General features: G+C 38.9%; 3 protein-coding genes across 3 annotated transcripts in view; 1 reads left to right on the forward strand and 2 right to left on the reverse strand.

Moving 5' to 3' along the window:
- Positions 1-2,818: 2,818 nt before the first annotated feature.
- On the reverse strand, positions 2,819-3,127 carry LOC139708452 (anaphase-promoting complex subunit CDC26-like). The gene has a single exon (XM_071620403.1). The coding sequence runs from the start codon at positions 3,125-3,127 to the stop codon at positions 2,819-2,821; it is 309 nt and encodes a 102-aa protein (XP_071476504.1).
- A 412-nt stretch (positions 3,128-3,539) lies between these two features.
- LOC139708441 (pseudouridylate synthase TRUB2, mitochondrial-like) lies at positions 3,540-9,628 on the forward strand. Its single transcript, XM_071620392.1, has 6 exons — positions 3,540-3,644; positions 5,466-5,626; positions 6,053-6,271; positions 8,044-8,187; positions 8,745-8,954; positions 9,329-9,628. Exons 2-6 carry the CDS (start codon positions 5,491-5,493, stop codon positions 9,622-9,624), a joined length of 1,005 nt encoding a protein of 334 aa, XP_071476493.1. The 5' UTR covers positions 3,540-3,644; positions 5,466-5,490; the 3' UTR covers positions 9,625-9,628.
- Positions 9,629-19,997: 10,369 nt separating this feature from the next.
- The window catches only part of LOC139708453 (uncharacterized), a 33,066-nt gene continuing 30,741 nt past the window's right edge, over positions 19,998-22,322 (reverse strand). Inside the window, exons 10-11 of the mRNA XM_071620404.1 lie at positions 21,797-22,037; positions 19,998-21,251 (exon numbers count right to left, since the gene is read on the reverse strand). Coding sequence (XP_071476505.1) covers positions 21,157-21,251; positions 21,797-22,037 — 336 coding nt within the window. The 3' untranslated portion in view covers positions 19,998-21,156. The remainder of the gene's footprint in view (positions 21,252-21,796; positions 22,038-22,322) is intronic.

Genomic DNA, 22,322 nt, shown 5'->3' on the forward strand with positions numbered 1-22,322 from the left:
TGGCATTGACACTGACACTTCAGTCTCATGTACATGTAAACTCTGGCTTGCTTTCAATGGGAGGTGCTTAGCAGTTCTGAAAGTGCAAGTACACTGTATTTCTCATTTCCACCAATATACATTGTACATGTAGATTGTACATGTAGTTTGTGATGTTCTCTAATTGGTAGAACTGTTTGCCTAATTTGATGTCAGTTTTAACAGGAAGCAGGGAGAGTATTTTTCCTACATACCTCGCTGCAATTGCGATTTAATGTAATCTCAGTTTTAACGTCAAATATTATTCAGGAAAAAGAACACCTTTTATGGTTTTACAATATACTCGGTATGCTTCAGAATTTCACTTCATCATCTTTTAACCTGTTCCTTCCGCAATTCTCTAAATACCATCAATGTCCCCAAACGAGATTCTTTTTGCCCCTCGAAAGAGAACAGACAGATTGGTAATCCACCTGTGCGAAAGCAGTCAAGCGCTGCACGAATCCCCTCCCCATGGTCAACTACATGTGCCCTTGAACAACAGAAATATCGATCGGGTGCAGTGTATGAATAGAGCGTGCCCTGATGGGCTAACACTCTTTTGTTCTACACAAATCAGGCACCAGAATGCGATGACTAGGGTCAGCGAACACATATATTTATTGTGATCAGCTTTCATCGCTAATGTACGTGTTCATACCAGTTTTGTAGCAGAGCAAGGGCAAACTAAATCAGAACAAAGGTTGAAAAAACTGTGATATACGAATTCTTCCAACACAAAGAGAATAAGTGCTGACAGAATAAAGTCTAATCTTTTTATCAAACCCATTTTGGGGGACTTCAGAAACATGAATTGAGGCCAAGAAACAGGCACTCTTGTCTTCATCTTGGAAACCTGGCATTACCAGGTTCCCATATATCAGTTGCTCCCATGGGAACCTGGTATACCAGGTTCCCGTAAGGAACAGGTTCAGCTATCCAGTATGTATGAAGTTACAGTGTTGTCAAATACATAGTACACTACACATATTAATATCACTACACTGTACTTATAATTCCCTGTCCAAGTATCATAACAAGAGTATCACACGTTGCAATCATGCCAGAAAACCATAGTGCACTGTACAGCGGACTTAATAATGAAAATCCTTGACTGCAGTGAAATCTCTATGTTGCATCAAAATTTTTATCAGGATTTAAGGAAAAAAAGATACATGTACATGAAGCTTTGAACTAAGGGACAAGTAAAATGTGTTGCAAAGAAAGTTTGTTGAATCAGTGTTCTTTGTAATGAGAGCCTGTAGTCTTTTATCATATCATTTAACCCTTTCTCTAAATATGAACAGGCACTACACCTAAATCACCAAGCTTTTGTTTCATCAGCATCCAGTAAAATCAAAACTTGATCTTGGTAAAAATTTAGCAAGCTCACTCAGGCATAGCAATGAGTCTTGAGGTCCAACAGAATGGCCATGGGGACACAACAGGGATAAGGGAATTAGGTAATCCCTTCTCATTGACAGTTATCAGGTGGTTTACAGACATCTACAATGTACAAGTACACGTATGTCAATCAGCAATCAGAGTGCTCCGAGTCTGTGCCAATCAGTGGAAAAAAAAAAAAAACTTAACTAAAAAAACAGTAAGGGATAAGCAACTTGGTCATAGATTCACACACTGAAGTTACACAGTCTGATACACAAACATGCAAAAATTATGCTTAGGTCTTACAGAGCTGTGAGCATTATACACTGGTACAGTTATCAGACATTTGAGACCATAAGAGCTTCTTACACTCTTTAGGTTGCATCAGGTTTTTGTACATGTACTTGTACTTGCCTGACAACTAACAACCTCATTTGATACTCATACACGGGACCCTCATTATGAGGAGAACCTAAAACCATGACAATTACTTGTACCTTGTTATATCAGGTCTCTAACTATCTAAGGGTACAAAAACAAAGCAATAAGGAGTTGGGCCTTACAAAATCACAATTCTATAGGAGGGCTCTGTTAAATCAGACCTCTCTTTAATGAAGTTTCGCTTTAAAATGCACGCAACTTTGCTTAAATTTTGCATTTCCCTCAGAAATGTTTTGTCAATAATTTATGTTCAGTAGAATGATCTTCCCATTCCTCCAAGTGAAATAAAAAGTGCAGCAGATCCTTCCAGCACCAGTCTTCAAAGAGTTCCATCTTGGATGAATACTTCTGCCAAACTCTCCGGGCTCCCAGTAGCAACAAACAGGGAACACTGGGGTTACACTCAAACAACCAAGGTCTGGATTGGTTACTGGTTGATCAGAATACAGGCATGTTTACAGCTGATCTGACAGGGGGCTGAGGCACTACTCATCTTGTGTTTGTGGGGTTGCAGGAAAGCAAACCAGAAGGTACAGCCATAAATAAACTTGAGGTTGGGGAGTGTCATACAGACACTGTATCCTCAAAACACCACACAGAGCTTTCACAACACAGTAGAGACATGACATACGATGTGAGTGCTTCACACAGTTGCATTCGGGCTGGTCACAGTTAGTGGCTTACTATAACTCAGATCTCAGTTGAACATTTGGTGTGGTGCATACGAAAGAAGAATATTACAGGTCATTAAATGATGACAGTGATGACAGTCTCTGTCACGCAGCCAAGCAAGTTACTCTCTCACCGAACGTCTGAAGTCACGAGCAGAGTCACACTGAATGTCGCTGCCATGCCGGAGTGCCGGAGACTCCCCCGCCCGCGGGATCAGCAGGAGAGTTCGCATTCACACTTGCATTGATCAGCATGCATTTTCATATGAGTAATGATAATCTGCAATTAATCAATGAGACCATCATGATTCACTTCCTCGAAACTCCCCGATTCGATGCGATGTAGTCGGAACTGGTCTCGGATCAAATCCAATCCTCGCTCTGATTCTCTCATCCCGGGCGCGTGGATCAGCGATTTCTCCAGCGGGCACCACGGTTTCCTGCCCGGCTGCGGCCCCGTTGGATGTGTTCGACTGTGCTCCCTTTTCCGTGGGACTCAACCCGACGACTTGCTCCACTCTCCGTTTCTGTTCGAGTTCTTTTTTGATATTATCAAACTCCTCCAAGTCCTCTAACTTTAGCACGATCCTCGTAGGTCCTCGCTTGATCATTGTCCCCAGGTAGTCGACAATCCTAGTCCCGGATTCTGTGACAATTAGATATTTGCTTACCCAGCTAACTGCCGACAGTGACACTTTGAAATCGCGCCTCACGTGTAAAGTACGCGAAGGTAGCAGAGTGACTGATGAAGAGGTCGAGTAGATATCAAAATCTATAGTGTCTGTCTTGAATTGGTTGGGTACGGGCTAAAGAACTTTATTTATTTTTCCTTTTTTAGATAATAAACTAAAAAAGTGTAAAATAAAATCAATTCTTTAAAAAATTTTAAGTTTAAAATATTAAATGATGGATTCTAAAATGTTTATTTATAATATACCTATCTTATTAGTATGGTAATTCCAAGAGTTAAATGAGTTTTACAATGAAAAATTGCCTCCTCGTTTCAGTTCTATAATGCGAAATGTTGTGTGCTGCATGCCGCATTGTGTTTCGTGTGGTGACACTGCAAATCTAGGTATTCAATGGATATCAACAAAATGACTGAACTTTGGCGCCATCTATTTTGAGGTAAATACGTATATAATCGGCAGTATTTGGTGGAGTGAGTGTCCAGTCACGTAATCAGACAAAAGTGTTCATGTTCTAGTTGTTGATCGCCTTGACCCTTGTGGTCCCATATGTTGATTTTTGTGCTGTGCCAGGCCATGACACTACTATTCATCTCAGTGCGCGATCTGTTAGTATTGCTGTATAGTGAGGTGCCCGCACCTCGTCAGGGGCCCGAATACCGTCACCCCGCTTAAAATTGTTTTAAGCGCACTAAACAAAAATTTATGCCCAGGACTGTGTTCAATACGCTTGAAACTTGGCAGGGCTACCACAACCAAGCAAATTTTGGTGAAAACCGAACAGTTTTTCGCGAAAATCTGAAATTTTAATCGGAATAGGACACTACGTGTAAAGTATCACCACTGTCCCCGCACGCATCTTTTACGTGTATGTCTATGGGAGCATCACGGTCACCCGCACACGTCTTTCACGTGCTTTGTCTATGGGAGCGCAGGTGACGAGTTGCGGGCCCCTCCCCTAGCGCGCAACTTTTTCGCATCGTTCGCGTTTGAGGACGATAGCTGCAAATTTTCGATATCGATCAGTGAGCTTGTGATTCCATTGGAAATTTCAGCATTTTTCCTGTATGTGAGATGAATTTCAAAGAATTTCAGTGGCGAAATGTGATTCAAATATGCGCAAACATTAACTATGACGAGGTGCGGGTCACCCAAGTATACTGTAACGTAGTCGGTAGTACTAAGATTTACTGTGGTTCTAACGTTGCAGCGACAGGGCTGAGGTCTATGTGCGATCTAATTCCCCCTTTTAAAAAAAATCAGTCTGTATTGCATAAAGACAATAACTTGAATAAGTTTAGTTATGTGCAGGATGTGACAGCATGCAGCAATCAAGTAAATTTATCAATTCTTAAATGATCAAGAGTACAAGACAACAATGGTATATAAGGTCTAGACCTCTCGAACATCACAGAATATGAATACAATGAAATAAAGATAGACTTCTAACAATTGGGTCTAATAAGAGAAAGAAAAAAAGAGCAGCATGATACTTTCATACATAATGTATGATTCCAGAAGATAACCCTAATTAACCATTCACATGATTCACAAGAAAATTACAACTCAAATCTCTATTTGTGGAAATGAACAGACTGTAGTTTACCTTGTTTTTTTTTTTTGCTTGTTTTTGTTTGTTTGTTTTTTTTTTTTGCAATCCTAAACTCTGTTTCTTTATTTACCTTAACTTCAGGTACTTTTTAAAGGCTTGGTCTTGGTAGGTGGGAGAGTTATTTTGAAATCTAAAAATATATTATCAATAAAATATTTAAGTAAATTTACTGAGGGCACTGACATGGTCAGCCGTAGATGATATTTTCGTGGTACCACCATTAAACCAGGGCTGCCAACACTGGAAACTAGTTGAGAGTGAGACTCCTGATCCCATAGGCCAATGCTGAGTGAGTAAATGCATGCAAATGAAATAAAGTTTTAGAGTGAGAAAGGACCAAAGTGCGTGAGTCTCACGCTCAATGCGTGAGAGTTGGCAGCCCTGTTAAACCGTTCTTTTACTAGAAGAATTGGGTAGAAATATAATTCTCTCTCTCTCTCAAAAAAAAAGGAGATGCCCACAAGGAGCATGCATTGCACATGGTTTGAAAGATGTTGTTACAATTTGTGATGTATAGACCCTATACCTATTAATTAGCTTGCTACAGCCCCTCATGCCTCATGGACCATTCTGGTTTACATACTGAGATAAGTGTATATAAGTGCCAAGGGTAACCATATTGTCAACCTTTCTCCATATATGCCACAGGAGAAATCTGTTATGAGCCTGCAAGATGTCTGCCAGTAGCAAAGGGTTCCAGCATGCACACAAGGCATGGCAGGCTCTCAATGGCATGTTTGCTGTCTACAAGCCAGCAGGTCACACTATCAAAGGAGTGAGAAACAAAATCAAGACAACTCTCCTAGAAGGTACATTGTAATCCAGCCACCACTGATGTCTGTTTGTGTGACAGATTCCACCAACTTTTCACCATGTTTTGAAACTTCCAGACTCTCAGATTAATTTTGAGGACACCCAAAATAAATATGATGTGTTGTATCACACATATGTAATGTTCAAGGTTTAAACTTTTATTTTTCTACTCTTCTCCAGGGGATATTTCAGAAGTGCAATCAAACTTTTTTTGTGTGTCTTGACCACAAGGTTTCTGATCAATACCATTCAATTGTTTTGTTGTGGGATGAATTTGCTTAAAATACCGGTACATTGCGAATGTAATGATGATGCCTGAAATACTGAGGCATTAGAGTCCCACACATGTGACACTATATCTTTGTATTTTTTTTTTTTTTACTTTTTGAGTTTGTTTTATTTTGTTTTTTCTCTGTCATCAGAGCTGAATAGCCTCAAGCAAAGGCCACAAAAGACCCTTGTCAAATTCGTGCCAGAGGGTGAGTCTGAAGTAGCCGCCATGGCTACAAGTCCAGGCGCGCTGAAGGTGGTGGAAGTGCCTAGCTTTGCTGACCACCCCCTAGTGAAGGGTCTATCATACAGCAACATCAGTGTGTCTGTTGTGTCCCGTGGCCTTGACTGGAAGTCCTGTGGAGTTATGGGTGAGAGTACTGTTTTTTGGTGCTTGTTGTAGATCAGCAACGTTGATACAGTTCAATCTCTGTCACCCTGCCATGTCGGTAGATAGCGTACACCGCAACTGTTTTAAGTCTACGCTAGCCTACCTAAAATTATCGTCAATTTTAGTTACAGAAATTGAAACATTCAGTGTAAAATTCAGAATATGTTTTTGTTGGGAATATTATAGGTAAATCTTGTGAGTTTTCAAGGGGTTTAAGTGAGTTTGAAATCATTTTCATCTTCACAGTGTGAATGCACCCTGTTGATAGAGAATTCCAGATAAGAGAGGGCTGGAAAATCGTGGTCGGACTGTGTTATCAATGTTAAGAGCCACCTCTAATTTAATTATTTCAGCATTCCTATGTAATTTCACAGAAAAAAAAAGGAAAAAACACAATGAGATATTAAAGTTTATTGTGTGTAACATTGAATTAGTTTGATAATGTCCTCTTTTCTTTTCTTTTTTATCTTGATGATATGGACATTGGACTCTGCATGACACTAAACTCTTTCTCATGATATTCTAAATAAGACCTTGTGTGAGATGAATGAATATTTATTCATTCTTGTCTCCAGGTTACATAACTGTAGCATTCATCAGTACGTGTGTGTGTCCGTGTGTGTGTCCGTCCGTGTGTCCGTCCATGTGTCCGTGTGTGCGTCCGTGTGTGATCAAAATCTTCAATTTGCTACTTGTCTGTCATTTATGAGCCAATTTTGATTCTGTTTGCTTTATATGATAGCACTATGTGGGAGCTTTGAAACTTCTACACAGAATTGTACAGTACAAAATGTGACCTTTCGACGTTTGCTTTATTGACACTTTGAGGGACCTATATTGTACATTTTTTTGACATACACTACAAAATGCTACTCCTTCGCCATTTCTAACCCGATTTCGATTCCGTTTGCTTTATGTGATGGCACTAGTTGAGGGCTTCAAAACTTCTACACAGAATTTTGACCTTTGACTTCTTTGACCTTTGACCTTGATTTTTGACCTATATTGTACATTGGCTACAAAATGCTACTCCTTCACCATTTCTAACCCGATTTTCATTCTGTTTGCTTTATGTGATGGCAATAGGTAAGGGCTTCAAAACTTCTTTACAGAATTTTGACCTTTGACTTCTTTGACCTTTGACCTTGATTTTTGACCTGTATTGTACATTTTGCTACAAAATGCTACTCCTTCGCCATTTCTAACCCGATTTCGATTCTGTTTGCTTTATGTGATGGCACTAGGTGAGGGCTTCAAAACATCTACATAGAATTTTGACCTTTGACTTCTTTGACCTTTGACCTTGATTTTTGACCTATATTGTACAATGGCTACAAAATGCTACTCCTTCGCCATTTCTAACCCGATTTCGATTCCGTTTGCTTTATGTGATGGCAGCAGGTGAGGGCTTCAAAACTTCTACACAGAATTTTGACCTTTGATTTCTTTGACCTTTGACCTTGATTTGTGACCTGTATTGTACATTTTGCTACAAAATGCTACTTCCGGCGGGGACATATATTACGCACCGCGTAAATTCTACTTTTCCTTGTTCATCTTGAAATGTTTTACATATATTCCATATTGCTCAAAAATGTTCAACTTATCATAAAGTGAAGCTATTCCCTGAGGAAAAAATACAATACATTAGGATGCATTTCATTCAGAGCTTTTGCACAAATTTTATTAAATATCAAACCCTAAATAGTTTCCTGTCATTGCCTTTTCTGTTTGGACGGTTATTCTCCAAAGTTCTTGCTGTGAGAGATGGGAACAAGCTTGTCAGTCAGTACCAGGATGCCCGGTTACCACGGCAATACACAGTAAGAGGTTGCTTTGGAGTAGCTACAGATTCCCACGATGACAAGGGCAAGATTTGGCAGAAGACAACCTATGGTAAGTGACGCAAAAGTCACCAGGCATACCGGTATATACTTTTAATCTTTCCAGTCCATGATTATTATGTTTTCAAGATACATGTAATTTGGAAACATTCTTTGGATCCAGTTGTGCTGGCGAATGGTCTCTTTATTTGACCTATTTTTGTGTGAACCGTATATGCATGCGTTGTAATCAGCGACGTAAAAATCATCTTTTCTCATTATTTCATTTGCGCATGTGGTGCTCATCTGGGAGATAGGAAAAACAGAGAGTGAAATTCCACACATTGACTATTTCTGATGAGAAACCTGTTTTCAGTATATTAACCCGTTGAGGACGGACTGACTTTGCTACAACACATATTTCCCTCAGACCCCTGCCCGAGTATACTCAGTTCTCGTCCTCAACGGGTTAAATTTTGATACCATTGTACATCCTGTCTGTGGCTAGTGCCACTTGTTTGTCGAGATCAAAGATGTTTAATAGCTTGTTTCTTCATTTGCATGAGCATTCTAGAGGAGCGGTTGCTTCAACATTCTGTAGATGTGTATGTTACATTTGTCCCACCACAGACCACATCACTTTGGAGAGGCTGGACTGGGTCATATCCAACATCTGCCGCAGCTACCAGCGGGAGCTGATCAGGCATTCTGGGGTAGACATGCAGAGTCAGGAGGCCTACGAGCTGGCAGTGAGGGGCCTCTTACACCCTGTCGGGGAGACAAACCCTCTACTCACAGACATTAGTTGCACCATGTTTGAACCTCCCTACTTTGAGTTAGGTAAGCCCAAGCTGTGAATTAAGCCATCCGATCCTTAGGTGCCTTGTTCACTGTCTTTTGTGTGCAATTTTTTTTATATGCTTTGAAGATGGAAATTTTCATGGGATTATTATTTTTTTTTTTTGCTCATGATCTTGTTAGACGAAATTTGTGTGCTTTTAGATTTGCTGAATGATGGGGCTTTCTTTTGTACTGGCAATAATATACATTTATGTAGACATGTAATAATGAATTTAATGCTGTGATTTTTACATAGTTTTTATTTTGCAGTGGTATCTCACAAAGTGCAATGAAGATGAAAAGTCCCACACTGCAAAAATTTCCACAGGTAATGTAATTTTGAATTTTTTTCTTTCCTTTTATATTTTTGCCAGAAATACACAGCTATGCTGACTCTGCTCAGTACCTTCGGAAAGTTGTTCACGACATTGGCCAGGAGCTCAAGTCATCAGCCGTAGCACTCCAGGTCCGGAGGATACGCGACGGTCCATTCAGTCTCGACCACACCCTGCTGAAGAAGCATTGGAAACTTGACCACATTGCCGCGGCCATCGAGGCCTGCAAGCCCCTGGTGAGACCTTCGGAGCTAATACCGGTCAGCCAGGGGAGGGAGGCGGTCCGATTGATGCAGGAGGTGGACCCTAATTTACGCCTTTTACAGAGAGAATGAACTGGGGAATTTCTTTTCCATCTGTAGAAGCCGAGCGGACCACCCATCAGAATGCATGCAGGGTTGATTCCATCGCAAATGTCTGCTGCTAGTGGTTGATACCACTGACGAGTGCAGCATGAGAAGCACTGGCCAAAGAGAGGACCCGCAACTCATTTCTGTTGACCATCTCAATCTTTGAGGATGAGTTGTCACAAGCTTTCGAGCACAGCGTCATGTCCATCTAAGCATGGCATTGCATGTGAGTGGCGTAACATACTCTCGTGCTGTAACCATTAAGCTACAGGTGCAGTTTCAGAATGGCCTTCATGATTCATCCACACATGATGGTGTTCATCCACAGGAATGCAGTCAAGGGAGTCTCCCTTGATAGGCACAGAAAATCCTAAAGTGCAGAACATACTGTCCAAAGTCCCTGGCACAGAAAGGGTCAGTGTGAGGAGGGACTGAAGAATGGAGTCCAACAATGATGCAATTTTGTGTTGGAGCCGAGGATAGTGTAATGGTACAGTGGCCTAGTGCAATGGGAATGAACGAACTCCCCCACCTGTAGCGTACTCTAAACAAGATTCTGTACTCCTTGTGAGAGCTAAAGATTGCCGTGCAGTTTTTATGTACCGTGCAAGTTGATAATGTCAAAATGGCAAAAGTGGGGAGCACCAGGCAGTCAATATGTCTATTGACCCATGTTGCTTTGTACTTGTTGTTATACCACACAGCAAAATTTCTCTAGCTTGTGTATAGAATCAATCTCTCCTGTAGAGGGAAAAAAAAAAAAAAAAAAAAAAGCTCAAAGATGAATGAAGTGCTGTGTAATCCAACAAGTCAGAAATGGCATTTTTAAGGAACATAATGGAGCTTCTCATTGAAAACAATACTTCCTTTAAGAAATCGCAGGTTAAAAATGTTAACAAATTACCCTGTCTCGTAAACTTTTTACATGGAAGGTGAACTTGTGATACTTAGGTGTCTATTGTTCATTTGTTTATTTTGTATGCTTTACCCAGGGTAGCCCCTACAGGGGTCACTGTAAAAGTGGAAATTTTCGCGCAAACTAGCGCAAAAATAGAAGCACGCGAATATTTTTGCTTGCTATATGTTCCAGTAGTTGATATCTTGATTCCGCGGAATTAAAAACAAACGAAAATCTTCTTACCGCGCTGAGTGCGAAAAATTAGTCATGCGAAAATATCCACTTGTACAGTATTCTTTGATGTTCTAATGGGCCCTGCAACGTGGTAACAATTAATTCAACAAAGACAAAATAACAAATCAAAAATATCCAGACACTGGTATACATTGCATACAAGTAACCATACACCAATCATTGTGAAATTGTGTGTAAAAGTAATGCAAAGTAAGGAGCCATTGAAACTAAGAGAAAGTATGTTATCATGAAAAGAAGTGTGATACCCTAAGATGATGAAGGGATATAGATTTTACCAGCTTCATCTTTAAGAGTGATAGGTATCCTCTTATGAGTGTTTGAAGGCAGGTGGCATTTTGACTTTAGCAGAGAGCTGATTCCAAGGACATACAGTTTCGTGTGGGAACAATTTTTTCGTGCTTGAATTTGAGCTTGTGTAGGATGGTGTGGCCATTGATAGTTGTGCCTCACGTACATTTATATTTATAAGTGTGTATCACTTAGTACTGGTTGATATGATGTTAACCAGCTTCTTATGCTGTATTAGAGAGAAATTAGTATCCTCTTATGAATATTTGAAGGGAAGTGGCATTTCAGCTTAAGCAAGGAGTTGATTCTTAAGACATGCAGCATAGTATGAAAACATTTTTCTTTTCATGCTTAAATTTTAGATTGTGGGATTATGAAACAAGTTTGTTGTGGTTACTGTATGATGTGTTCTTGGACCTATGCAGACATGCTGCCATGAAGTGTCTTATACAACTAGATTTACATAAAATCGTCTTCAAAGGCCACCTCTCTTCAAGCATCATCCATTGTAGACTTCCAAGCACCTGGTTGGTTGGCACTAAGTCATCCGATCTTAAAACCACTCTAGCAGGTTTCTTATGCTCTTTAACAGTTTCAAGGCTTTGTGAAATATTTACCATGTTCAAAAATAGTAGTCAAATTACAGTAGGATGAGTGAATTTGCCCTGGATTTGGCACTGCTTAGTACCACATTAATTGTCTCAGCAATGCAATTCGTGTGGCAATATCACTGTTAAGTTTTTGAACTTGTTTATGGCATTTCATAGTCTCATCCATCCAAACACTTAAGTGTGCTTTTGTGTTTATATCCCTTTATCCCTGTCATCTGCATTTATATTACATTGCTTATTCATTTACACTTGCTTACTGCATGGGGCAGATCATTCATGCAGGGTTACTCCATGTATTTGCAAAAATATTAGACGAATAGTAATCTTTATTAGTGTAAACTGAAAGATGTACTGTATTGTGGTTGCTTCATGAATAATAGCATTTTAGACATTCAGACAGCCCACTAATGTTCTCTTTTCTGCTTCAAAATGTGAAGCTGATATGTACCCAGTATTCATTCTTAACAATGTGTATTTATTCCTCTCATTCCATTGTAACAAAAGGAGCATGCTTGTTACAAAGCGTCTGTTTCCGTAAAGTTTCATTGCCGGTCCATATCATTCTGTTAATCAAAACAATCTCCTAGTATGTAGGAATTTCAAAGTTCTTGTTAAGAAAGTTTTTGCATCAAATCATTCAAAGGAATAAAAATTTGCCATTTTTTACTGGTTTGGGGGCTAATAACAGCTTCCATACAACGTACGCCAAATTATGTTTGCAAAAAGCCTCGGACATAGTATTTTGCCCACAAATGTTGTTTGATGTGTTTGTTGATGCAGTAGCAGTCAAGCTCTTACTGGTCTCTGTTACTCTCATGGGTTCTTCTATGACCTATTTTAAATCAGGAGTTAGACGATGCTTCCGTACAAACCAGCATTTTGTTTTACAAAGCATGTCATAGTTTATATTCCTACGACATACCGTTCTTTTCAAACAGACAGCGCTCTCGAGACTGAGTCTTCAATCAATATTTGACAGTGTACATCCGAAATGGGAGAGGGTTGCAACAATACTGAGTCGGAGAGCGAGGTAGTTAACCCGTTGAGGACGAGTCCCGAGTATACACGGGCAGGTGTCTATGGGAAATGCGTGTTGTAGCAAAATCAAACCGTCCTCAACGGGTTAAATTTCAGTCGATATTGCCTCTAGTCCATTAAGTTTTATGTGTAGGTCTTATCTTACCGTGCTCATACATCCAAGAGTTTGAGATGTATCCTGCCATGCCTCTTCCATGTCTATTTCAGTCATGTCTTTTTTGGTCACGCCTCTCTTCTGACAAGCCAATAAATCAAATCTCAACATCAATATTGGTGTCATCCGAGAGTGTTTCTGACTGAATGAAAATAGCAGATGATGTCTTAATTAGCTTGTCATCAGATCATAATTATATATTTACCTTTTGCAATACCATACCTATTTACGTATGTTCAAATGTGCAAGTTTCAGTCCCTTCCCATTCTAACATCAGCAGGGCTAATGTTATATGTATGTATCACGGAGGGTCTCATCCTGTTGGCTGAATGTAGTCTTCCTCCAAGTCTGCACCTTGCCAAAACTGAGTAATCCTCCTGGTCCAACCCCCCCCCCCTTGCCCCTTGGATCTGTTCCCTTCAGCAAGTGATCCCCAAGTTGGCAATCCTTTGCCTCACCGTCTGTAGAAGCTCCTAATGTACTCACGAGGGGGGTGGTGGTGAGTGCAGAATTTTGTCCTTCCATATGGCAATACAGCATTATGTTAATAGGTGTCTGATGTAAGACTACCACTGTGCAGGTCTGCAACTCCCTTACCTGGGCCGTGATTTGAGTTTATCTCCAGCGCAAAGAAGCAGAGATTGAAAGGAATCAAGAGTTCAGACAGTAACAAATCCTTCCTCCGTAATACACATTGTACGTACTTCCATCCAATGTCCTTGAAAATAAACTGGTAAGGTGCAGTGTTCAAGAGGTATGTGACAAGTCTATAGCAGGGCTGCCAACTCTCACGCATTGAGCGTGAGACTCACGCAATTCAACAAATTTTGATTGTCTCACTCTGATAAACGAAATCTCACGCTAAACCCCCAAAATGGAATGTACATGACTACAAAAATACATATATCTCTAAATTCTCTGATATTCCGAATATCGATATGCCCAAGCCCAAAATTTCGAAATTTTCCCGCGCGGGTGTAAAGCTTAACCAATCATAATAATTTTCAGTTCATGCGCAAAGACGAGCTATTGGATTACGATTCGTTTCTACCTACACCACGTGAGCGTAGCTTGTACTTTTGGCAAATTACAGTACATGTATGGCTATGACGTGTGCTTTACATCGCTTTACATACACTGACTGTACGTACGGCCGCACAGCAGGCCGTCAGGCGCTAGCCAGGAGGTCGCTCCGCTCCCTCGCAGTGTCTCACGCCAAACTCTCACTCAAGGTTGGCAGCCCTGCTATCGCCAAAACATGTCCCCGCGCTGCATAGAATTGCTATGAAGAAGATCATACACTCATTTGCCTGAAGAGTCCATTGTGATTGACAGATGTTTAACATTCACAACAAAAAGATGACCATTATCTTGGTTCAAGGATGAGTGGTTGCAGTAGCCTGGATGACCGTGCCATGTGTATGTTCAAGTGTCCAATTAATGATTGGCTTTGAGTCATGACAAAATCTGTGCGCAAGTCATAAGGCATACTTGCTCACTGTTTAGCCATTTTTCTTTCCGTACATGAAACATTTAAGTGTAGCTTACTTTTCTTTTTCTTTTTTTTTTCTTTTTTTTTTTGGGGGGGGTGGGGGGAGTCCCGATCACTATGTCTTGATCATACAATCATGAAGCAGTTAATTTCCAGCGGAATCATGTTTGATTGTTTTTCTGTGATCCTCTTCACTAAATTTAGACGATAATTATAATGTGAAGTTGGAGGAAGTATTTGTAAGACTCAGCTCTTACTGAGGCCCTGGCTCATATTGTATTATTTTTGTCAAAACATTTAAAGATGTAAAGTGCATTGTTGTTATTTGAACCTTGGAGTACACTGCAGTGAATTCACAACAATAATAGAGGTAGTATTAACTTGCAAGAACACTGCAATTTTGGAGAAAAACAAATGGCCAAACAGTGCACCTGTTACTACATGTGTATTAAGTATCAAATACCTCCTTTCTTAAAACTGATTTATACATAGCAGCAGGTAATAAACTGTAGACAGAAACCCGCACTTCAGACTGGGCTATTTAGCTTGGATTTGGCAGGTTCTCATTACATTTGAGTTTGTTATGTTGAGAGTTTAACAATGACATGGTTTCACTCGTCATTCAAAATATCGCTCCCCATTAGCAGGCACTTTCATATTTACTTTCACAGACTGATAAAACATTTCTCCTATTTCTATCTGTCTTCTTCCTGTTTCAATTGAAATTGTTCCCATTCCACCATCCTTGTTTCTTTTGGCCCTTTCTGATATTGACTAGTGAGATAGTGTTGTGATTTCAAATCATATAGTTGCATGGCAACACTGTATGAGAATGTATCATTTTTTTTGATGGATGCAACTGTACCCTGTCACTTCCAACAAACTATCTGAAGCAAGGTTTAGTTGCGTAATCTCGGTTTTTAAAGGGGAATTCCATTCTGATATGTTGCTTTGTATGAAAACAAAAATCATTGAAGTAGATCAGTGAAAATTTGAGAATAAAAAATAGACACAGTCAAAAAAAGTTTTTAAATGTTAAGTCTAGAGAGAGCAGGGCATATTGGCAACTCTGTGTGATGTAGACATTGAGCAGCTCTGTTTTCCATTTGTACATGAAAAATCACAAATGATTCACAGAGAAATATTTTCTTCATGTCTGTTCTTGGTATATAATAAGAATAATTATAAATTTTTGCATGTCCTAAGTGGACAAATACTGTCTGTGCCAAATATTTGAGGAAATTAAAACTTAGTAAAATTTTGTGTGAAAAACAAATGTGTAGAATTGAATAAAGTGTATACTAGTTGAAGACGGAGTCTCCCTGAAATAAACGTTATTTGGATTTGGTGAATGCAGAAAGATTTGTAAACATTTGTTAGATATACAGTGGACTGCCGTTATAACAAAGTGCTCGGGACCGGCAGTTTTCTTTTGTTATATCGAAATTTTGTTATAACTAAACAAATAAACAATAGAAATACATAGAGCGGATAATGTTGCAGCCTGAATTTTTACTTTGTTGTAATCGGAATTTCTTTAAAACCGTGTTCATTTTAACGGGAGTGCACTGTAGCTGTGACCAATATGCAGTATGTCATGAGGAAAGTAAGGCAGTTTTGTAAGTCATAATTTCCTTATTTAAGTCCAATTTTAACTTTCTGCCATTCTATTTGATTAGTTTATACATAACTCTAGGTCAAATCGAAACTTCAATGGCATTTCACTTCCACTTTCCATTTTCATATACCAGTACATTTAGTAGCACACGTCATCAGAGACTCCAACTCTCCCACTTGAGATTTAATTTCTCCCGCCCTGCATCTGTGTCCCCCGCTTGAAATGATTTCTTAATACTTGGTGCCATCGTATGTTGAAAAATAAGCCTTAGATAGCTGGAGAGAGCATCTGATCTAGAACCCTAGAGCTTTCAGGGCCCTTAAGCGGGCCCTGGACCCCGGCCACAAGGAACTTCGCGCGAGTGATGTGCGCTTCATGCACATCAAGTTGGAGTTTCCCGTTGCTAGGGGTTTCAGGCGGGAGGATTTCCAGATCAGAAGGTGCTTTGGGTTGAGAGTCTCTGCATCATACTGGTCTATACAAAACATTGGACAAGATGATATCAATCAAAATCTTTAAGTGAATAAGACTTTATTGCAATCCCCAATATTATTCTTTTAAAAATGATGATAATTGGCAGATGATTAAAAATGTAGTACAAATAAAGTACAAAGGTGACTAAACTGCACATTGAAGAGTATAAAATCTTGCATGAAAGACTATCATACAGTCAACATTATCATGTAATATTCACAGAAAACAATTGCATCCATCAACAGGAAAATTATACCAGTACAGTGTAATAATATCTGATGTCTTGATAGTTAATCACCTCTGGCCCACTGAGTGTCGATTCTAGGAACATAAAATCAAAATCACATTTGATATGTTTCTGACATGTACCCTTCTTCTTGAACTCAAAGCCTTTCATAGTGTGACACAGATATTTCATTCATGATTCCAGTACAAATAGAACAGACACACACTACAAACTCCCAAGCAGATTATTTTCAGGCATGCTTAAAATTTGTACAGATTTTGCAGAGCTGTAGAGATGATTTGTTAAAATGGTCGCTTTGTATAATGCTCAGAGAAAATTAACAGTTTATCTCGAAATCCTGGGAAATAAAGATGAACATACCACTGTACACAGTGAGCGCTTTAATCGGTGTAAACACCATTACAAGACTGGAATGATCTTGACCAAGCACACAACAGGGAGCTTGTATTACAGCATACTCATTATGACAAACTCTTTGCACTGTAATCTTTAAGGTGGTTTACATTCAAAATCCATGGTTAATGCAAATTTCTTGTATGTACAATGAATGCATGTGGCAGGTCACTTATGCCAACAGGCATTAAATGTAATATTAAACCACATTCTGACACTCGCCTGTTTTTTCGTGCTTATTTTGGTTAGCTCATAGACTAAAATTTAAACCATGGTTTTCACTTAAATCACCTTTGTGAATATGGGCCACTGTGAGGAAGAAGCATGTATGCCATACAGGGTATCATGTTATAACGAGGTTGCTGGAACCACTGATTTTACCTCATTATAAATGGTACTTCATTGTAAATGTACTAAAAAGAGAGTTCAGCTAAATACAGTACAATAGAAACTTAGACTGCTGAATTCACCTTGTTAAAAGCGGTACTTCGTAAGCGAGCTCATTTTGAACAGGTTTCCCTGTATCAAGACCTTGTATTACCAGAGTGGCCAAAACAATTAAACAGAAAATCATTCATCGCAGAACAAGATAAATAAAACTAGACACAATTATGTCACATATTTTTTGTTCTCATCCATCAATGTTCTTCTATTCAGCATAAGTTTAGTGGAAGATGGTGCCAAATAACATGTACACTATTAACCCTGTTTTCAACTAGATTTTGTATCCCAGTACAAGTGTACACTGCATTTGACCCATTTTACTACAGAATCTCTTCTCTGTCTGAGTTGCTTAATACTGTTTATCTTTCATCTAGTGCAAGAAAATAGAGCATTTTTGAAATAAAAAAGATAAGGTGTTGTTTTCTTCTGAATATCTAATATAAAATGCCTAGGTATATGTACACTTCCCATCTTTGATCCAAAGTATGATTTTTGCCTTCAAAAAGCATTTTTTTTTTTTGACTGTGCATCTGTATGTCTTTTGGTATGCTATGTACCAAGGTACAGAGATTGGCCACCTTGCTCTGTATCACTCACTATGTATAATGTGCCTTCCAAAGCCTTGCGCAACATTGAAAGTGCCTGCGATGCTGTACTACATGCATGACTGCATTGCAGATATTTAAAAGGTATTTTGTGATAGTGCTATAAGGCAAGGGATGTTTATAAAAATAATCATGATGAATTCAAATTCAAAGGAACTGTGACGTTGTGAAGGGAATTAAGGGATGCATTCACCCATCAACAGCTGCATGTACCTAGAAGCAAAATGCACCCTTATCAGAGTTGAATTCACGCAGCAAAGGAACAAAGCTTCTTGTCCAGCATTCAGTGAAACGGATACATCAAAGCAACAAATGAAACACATTCATGTTGTGGTAGGCCTATAATTATACAGGTTGGATACTGGTCCATAACATGGCCAACAACAGAGTCTGTGGATGAATGTCTTTTCCCATTCTATGTGCACTCGTTTGTCAATGTCGCTGACTTTTGTACAACTCTTAACCCTAACTGTGCCTGGGACTTTGGACAATGTGTTTAAAGGCATAATTTATCATTTGCAGATAAAACAAAAACCCAGCATTAGTGCTTTAAAATAGTTCTAAAATGTGAGTTTGGGATAGAAACAACCACTGTAAAAATTTGAATCCGTATAATCGATATTAAGTATCGTTAAATACACAAAATGTGAACAACAATTATATAAAAGTGTCTCAAGACTAAATCGTCTACAGTTATGGTTTGATGAGAAAAATACTGATATTTCCTTTTCTTTTAGACTTTATTGTGAAAATTTTAATATGGTAGGATGTTTTGTGATACAACAGACCTACACATACATGTATGCATCAAATGTGATATCTTGAACATTTTTTAAATCACTGTTTCCAAAGGTAAACAGGACCTTTAATGCTACATAGTTTTTGTGCCAGTGGACTTTCGAAACACACAAAGGGTTACGCAACATACTGGATTGCAAAACGGCTTTCTTCTCTACTGCTCTAAAGCTATGAAACAGGCTCCCTCCTCATCTGTAATCTTCACCAACAGTCAAAGAAGTCTAGAACAATTTCAAGACATATGTATCTAATCTGATCCTAATGAACTCACTGAACTTGTACTGTAACTGTTTGGTAGTTTGTTCATACAATAATACATTTGTATTTTGATTCCAATGCTGACCAAGGGATAACATAGCAAATGCTTCATACCCGGTGGAAAAGACACAACATAAATATCAACTGTTATCACTCTTTTTCTTTCATTCATATTTCAAATATTTTGCCCGCAAATTTTATAAAATTGACAGTTTATTGAAATACTTATGTTTTGCTGTTTTATTTTGGTGGGAATCAATCTCTCTTTTTTCCTCAGAGCACAAAACATTTTAAACATAAAGAATCAGGTTTAAAAAAAAATTAATGTGCAAACTGAGAGCAGGCTCTATAAACTGCACACAAAGGATATTCTGGTACATGTTTTATGTCATGACATCTTTAAAATTGAATAATTCTGCAGCTTCAAACAGTACTTTTACCACAAAATATTCCTAGTGCACATATTTTGTATATTTTGTAATGTATATACAGTTTGTACTCTTCAGTCAGAGACAGATTTGAAAGAATTCCTGCTTAGGAATGAATGTGAAGGGTTGAAATCAGTAAAATATACTTATATAAATATACAACAAAAATAACATTTAAACGGTCATTGTATGAAAATAATAACAACAACAAATCAAACTGAGGGAAAACATGAGATCATGGGGTGTTTCATAAAGCTGTTCTTAAAGATATGAATGACTTAAGAACGACTGGTGATCAGTTCTTGTGCCGAATTACTGAAATTCTGATAAGTACAGCACATCAGAACTGATCACCAGTCATTCTTAAGTCGTTCTTAACTTTAAGAACAGCTTTATGAAACACCCCCAGGTCAGTCTACAGTAGATATACCCTCACAATGATGCATGAGCTGTGGTAATTATTTACATGTAAATGAAGCCAGTTTGGCAAAGCAAAGAAAACAGCTGGAGTTGAAGTGGAGAAAACAAGCAATTAACAAAACAGAACACACCTGAGGCTTACATTTTCTAGACATGAAGGGCAAAATGAATCCTTGGTGAACATAACATAGAGTAAACGACAGATGAAAAAGATTCAGACAATTACACACAAACACGAATATTACACAGAATTTGGTCTGTCAGTTGTTTTCTTTACATTGCAATGCTTGGATGTAATGACACATAATTCTTGCTGGCCTGGCCAGTCACATAATAAAATGTAGCATTTTACTTCTACAACACAAAAAAAACTGCATGAGGAAAGAGTAAAATAAAATCTTTGTTCTTTTCAACTGTGAGCAAACACTACACACACATATTGAAAGACTAGAATATTCTACATATATTTGGTCATCCTTGGGACTTCTATGAGTTTTGCTCAATAAGTAAAATATGCAAATTGTAAAAAGTGTACATGCTAATAACAAATCAAATAATTGTTTTTCTCTAAAATCTTGAATGGATGTGTGCTTGTAATCCAGTGCAAAAAACAAAAACAAAAACACAAATTGAACAGAACTGTTACGTGTAGTACTCTTTAGATTGAAAAACAAAATCATAAATGGTTATCTTGCCACAATTTGTTTTCCACTATTAAAGAGGAGGAGATCGATACACAACTGCTAAAAATCCAGCAGAGCATGTTGGTTCTACAGTACGGAATATCACTAGTAATCTGAGCAGCATCTGAACCAGACTGGTGCTAGGATTGCCTGGCTAGAAAATATCACAAATTGAAAGTTGCTCTTCTTCGTAATCATCTTCTCCACTGGACAAGGCACAAGAGGATACGAATCAATGTCCAAGTGCGTCAATCGATCATAAAATATGTAAGACTAATTTAGTGTACAAGATATTACACACACATAATACATTTTTTGTCTCCTGGGTCTTGCTTACGGACAGGGTGAACACAATTCTGGCACAATGAATTCACATATATGACTACGAAAGTGAAGATGGGGAATTTGTGCCATTAGAGGTTTAAGCTTGGCTTGTGGAAACCTTTGACACAGGACTTTGGCAGACGACCAGAATGACCCTTGATCTCCACCTTCAGCCAGTCCCCATCTGCAAAACAAAAACAAATACGATCAAGAAATAGGACCTCATCACTTTCCGGAACTAACTGCTAAAAATGTGTGGAGGATATGAACGAATGTAACAGCATTTATCTGCTGTAGTTACCTAAACTGTTTTTCAAGTTATCACACCTTTATGAGTAATGACGCTGCGGCCCTAAACATACTGCTTGGTGATTTCTGATTGGCTGCTAAACTGGGCAACCACTCGGTTGGTTCAGTTCACTTTCTTTCCCAAGCATGCGTGTGGGTGCAGCCATTTTCAATGATTATTCTATCACCCCACTGATACTGTCTGTTTCTGCGTCTGTGATAATAAAGAGCAGAGTACTTTTTTTTCCCCTCTCATCACAACAGCTTGTATGTCAAAACATCATTTGGAATACAGACCTTAAATTGTCGTCCACACTGCTAGCACAGGTCAAGGGATTACTTGTTTGGGAAGCTCCACTTTTGGAGAGAAAGCGACATAGTGCATTTGTTTTCACAGGTCACCCCTTGACGGAGCTGTTCCGCAAAAGTTGATCAACCTACCTTCATTTAATACTGTGACTAAATCTCCCTCGGAGACAGAAATTTCTCCTTCCACATCGCTATCGTAGCTCTGAATCACCAGCGCCGTCTTCCTGTGCCCTTTGGGGCCCGATCCGCCGCCCGGGGCCTGGTTGGACTTGATGTCGGGACGGAAGGCCAGAATGGGCGGCTTGCCACCAAGGCCAGAGTTGGAGGAGGGTTTACCATTGCCCTCTGGTCTCTTTGGCAAGGACGGTTTCTCCTGAAACACAGTTAGTCAATGAAGGTAATCACATGGTGCTCAAGAGTATAAAGTAGTCAAGAGAGTCAAACAAGATCACAGAGCAATACTTCATTGTGACAAAACATTATTGTATGTCAAAGGAGCCGCCTGAATGTGTCACTGAGCACCAAAAGTGATATCCAGTGCATAATAGTTTAGCAGGTACTCATCTTTTTTTCTTCCAATTGTCATTTTTAAATACATTTCCCCTTATTTCAAGCACTTATCTATCTCTTCTCTTTTTCTTTGTTTCCTTTTTTTTAT

Source organism: Diadema antillarum, unplaced genomic scaffold (assembly GCF_040938485.1).
Source record: "Diadema antillarum isolate AM-2024a unplaced genomic scaffold, OU_Dant_1.0 seq00001337_RagTag, whole genome shotgun sequence".
NCBI classification, from domain to species: Eukaryota; Metazoa; Echinodermata; class Echinoidea; order Diadematoida; family Diadematidae; genus Diadema; species Diadema antillarum.

Bases quoted from the DNA above. Each gene is read 5' to 3' on its own strand.
- LOC139708452 (XM_071620403.1), bottom strand. From the start codon at position 3,127: ATGATCAAGCGAGGACCTACGAGGATCGTGCTAAAGTTAGAGGACTTG.
- LOC139708441 (XM_071620392.1), top strand. From the start codon at position 5,491: ATGTCTGCCAGTAGCAAAGGGTTCCAGCATGCACACAAGGCATGGCAG. The intron at 5,627-6,052 runs GTACATTGTAAT...CTCTGTCATCAG, and splicing joins CAAGACAACTCTCCTAGAAG to AGCTGAATAGCCTCAAGCAA. The intron at 6,272-8,043 runs GTGAGAGTACTG...TATTCTCCAAAG, and splicing joins GAAGTCCTGTGGAGTTATGG to TTCTTGCTGTGAGAGATGGG.